Source organism: Charadrius vociferus, unplaced genomic scaffold (genome assembly GCF_000708025.1).
Source record: "Charadrius vociferus isolate BGI_N301 unplaced genomic scaffold, ASM70802v2 scaffold550, whole genome shotgun sequence".
Lineage (NCBI taxonomy): Eukaryota > Metazoa > Chordata > Aves > Charadriiformes > Charadriidae > Charadrius > Charadrius vociferus.
This window is the reverse complement of record NW_009646425.1, coordinates 51,943-53,495: the sequence shown is the minus strand read 5'-3', so window position 1 is coordinate 53,495 and position 1,553 is coordinate 51,943. Positions and strand designations below refer to the sequence as shown.

The 1,553-nt window shown below is 66.3% G+C and overlaps 2 protein-coding genes across 2 annotated transcripts in view; one reads left to right on the top strand and one right to left on the bottom strand.

Moving 5' to 3' along the window:
• Nucleotides 1-978, bottom strand: part of AMIGO3 (adhesion molecule with Ig-like domain 3) — a 3,399-nt gene extending 2,421 nt beyond the window's left edge. Inside the window, exon 1 of the mRNA XM_009881300.1 lies at nucleotides 853-978. Coding sequence (XP_009879602.1) covers nucleotides 853-978 — 126 coding nt within the window. The remainder of the gene's footprint in view (nucleotides 1-852) is intronic.
• Nucleotides 1-1,553, top strand: part of RNF123 (ring finger protein 123) — a 50,336-nt gene that overhangs the window by 48,426 nt on the left and 357 nt on the right. Inside the window, exon 35 of the mRNA XM_009881211.1 lies at nucleotides 1,055-1,229. Coding sequence (XP_009879513.1) covers nucleotides 1,055-1,229 — 175 coding nt within the window. The remainder of the gene's footprint in view (nucleotides 1-1,054; nucleotides 1,230-1,553) is intronic.

Here is a 1,553-nt window from a genome sequence, read left to right as displayed (position 1 = left end):
TGGGACGGGGGGAAGGGGGTGGCCGCAGGGTGAAGGACACGCAGGAATGTCATTACCTCGCGCCCGGGCGCGTTAGTGGGAAGGAGAAAGCCAGGGCTGGGGAATCGGTTTCCATCAGAGCAGCAAAAAGCTAATTTGGTGGCTGCTGCTGTGCCGAGGGGCTGTTAACCCTGCTCCGTGCCCCCCCCCCGGCCCAAGCTTGGCCTACGCTACTGGGCTTGCCCGAGGGCTGGCCACGGAGCCAGCGCTGTGCCTTGCCAAGGGCTGTAGACATGGGCCACCGCACTGGTGCCTGATGGAGATGCCCATTAAGGTGCCCTTCATCTGTCCTGGCTGTCCCCGCTGATGCTTGAAGCCGGGGAGAGCCATGACGGCTCCCTCCTGCCTTGTGGGGGCACCCGCTTACCCTTCAGGGGGAGCACTTCGAGCCATCCCCGCAGTGCAGGGGTGCCACAGCCCCCAGCATGAGGCTGCTGCATGGCGTCTCCCCTTTTACCCTTGCGGTGCTGTGCAGCCAGGGTGGTGCTGGCTGCTTCAGCCGCCCTGCAGCTCCCCAGGCTCCGCCGGGCACCGCTGCAGCCTCAGAAGTGCTAATTGCACCGTATCGATCCCCGGAGCCTCCGAGCCAGGGAGGGGGGGTGGCGGAGCAGGAGGAGGAGGAGGGTGGCCGTCCTTTGGCTTCATTTCAGCATGTTCCCTCTGCCAGGAGAATAGGGCCACCAGGCTGGGCGCTGTGTGTGCCCAGCTGCGCCCTGGGCTCGTCCCCATGGGGACACGGGAGGTGGGAGGGGGGTCTCCCAAGGGTTATGGGCATGCAGGGTCACCTATGGGACCTGGCCCAGGGGCTCCCACATCATCACTGCCATCGCACTCTGTGCCGGGCACGGCGTCCCTGCAGTCGGCGGGGAATGTGGTGCCACGCAGCCAGCTGTGCGGTGGCTGGGGACCTGGTGTCCCTGTGACCGCGGGGTGGGTCATGCCCAGGGAGGCTCAGCCAGCTCTGGGGGTGGTGTGACGACGGGGGAGGCAGAGACCTGACCGTGTCCCTTTGCAGGGCCGAGCGTGCGACGGCGGTGCTGCTGGCGGACCCCTGCTTCCAGCTGCGCTCCATCCAGTACCTGCTGGGCCACGCCGAGCCCTTGGCCCTGGCGGCTGCTGCCCCGGCCAAGGACAAGCGCCATTTCTCCCTGCAGACCTGTAAGTGTCGGCTCCGTGCTGAGAGCTGGGCTGTGCTCACCACCAGCCATGGCTGGGATGGGGGAGGCAAACCAGACTGCTGGTATCTGTGTCCCCTGCGACATGTCCCAGCCCCCTTAGCCCTGGGGACAGGGGTCCGTGGCTCCCCCATTGTCCTCCAGCGGTGGCACTTGGGATGGGGTTGTGTCTAATGTGTGCTTTTGGCAGCAGTTTTATCCCCTCGCAGTGCCCAGTGTCCAGCTTGGTGTCGACAGCATGGGGATCTCTGTCCCCAGCCAGGCTCCCTCTGTCCTGGCTGGTCCCTGAGGACAGCCGCAGCCTCCCCGTGCATCGCCCAGCAGCCTCGAGGTAGTCCG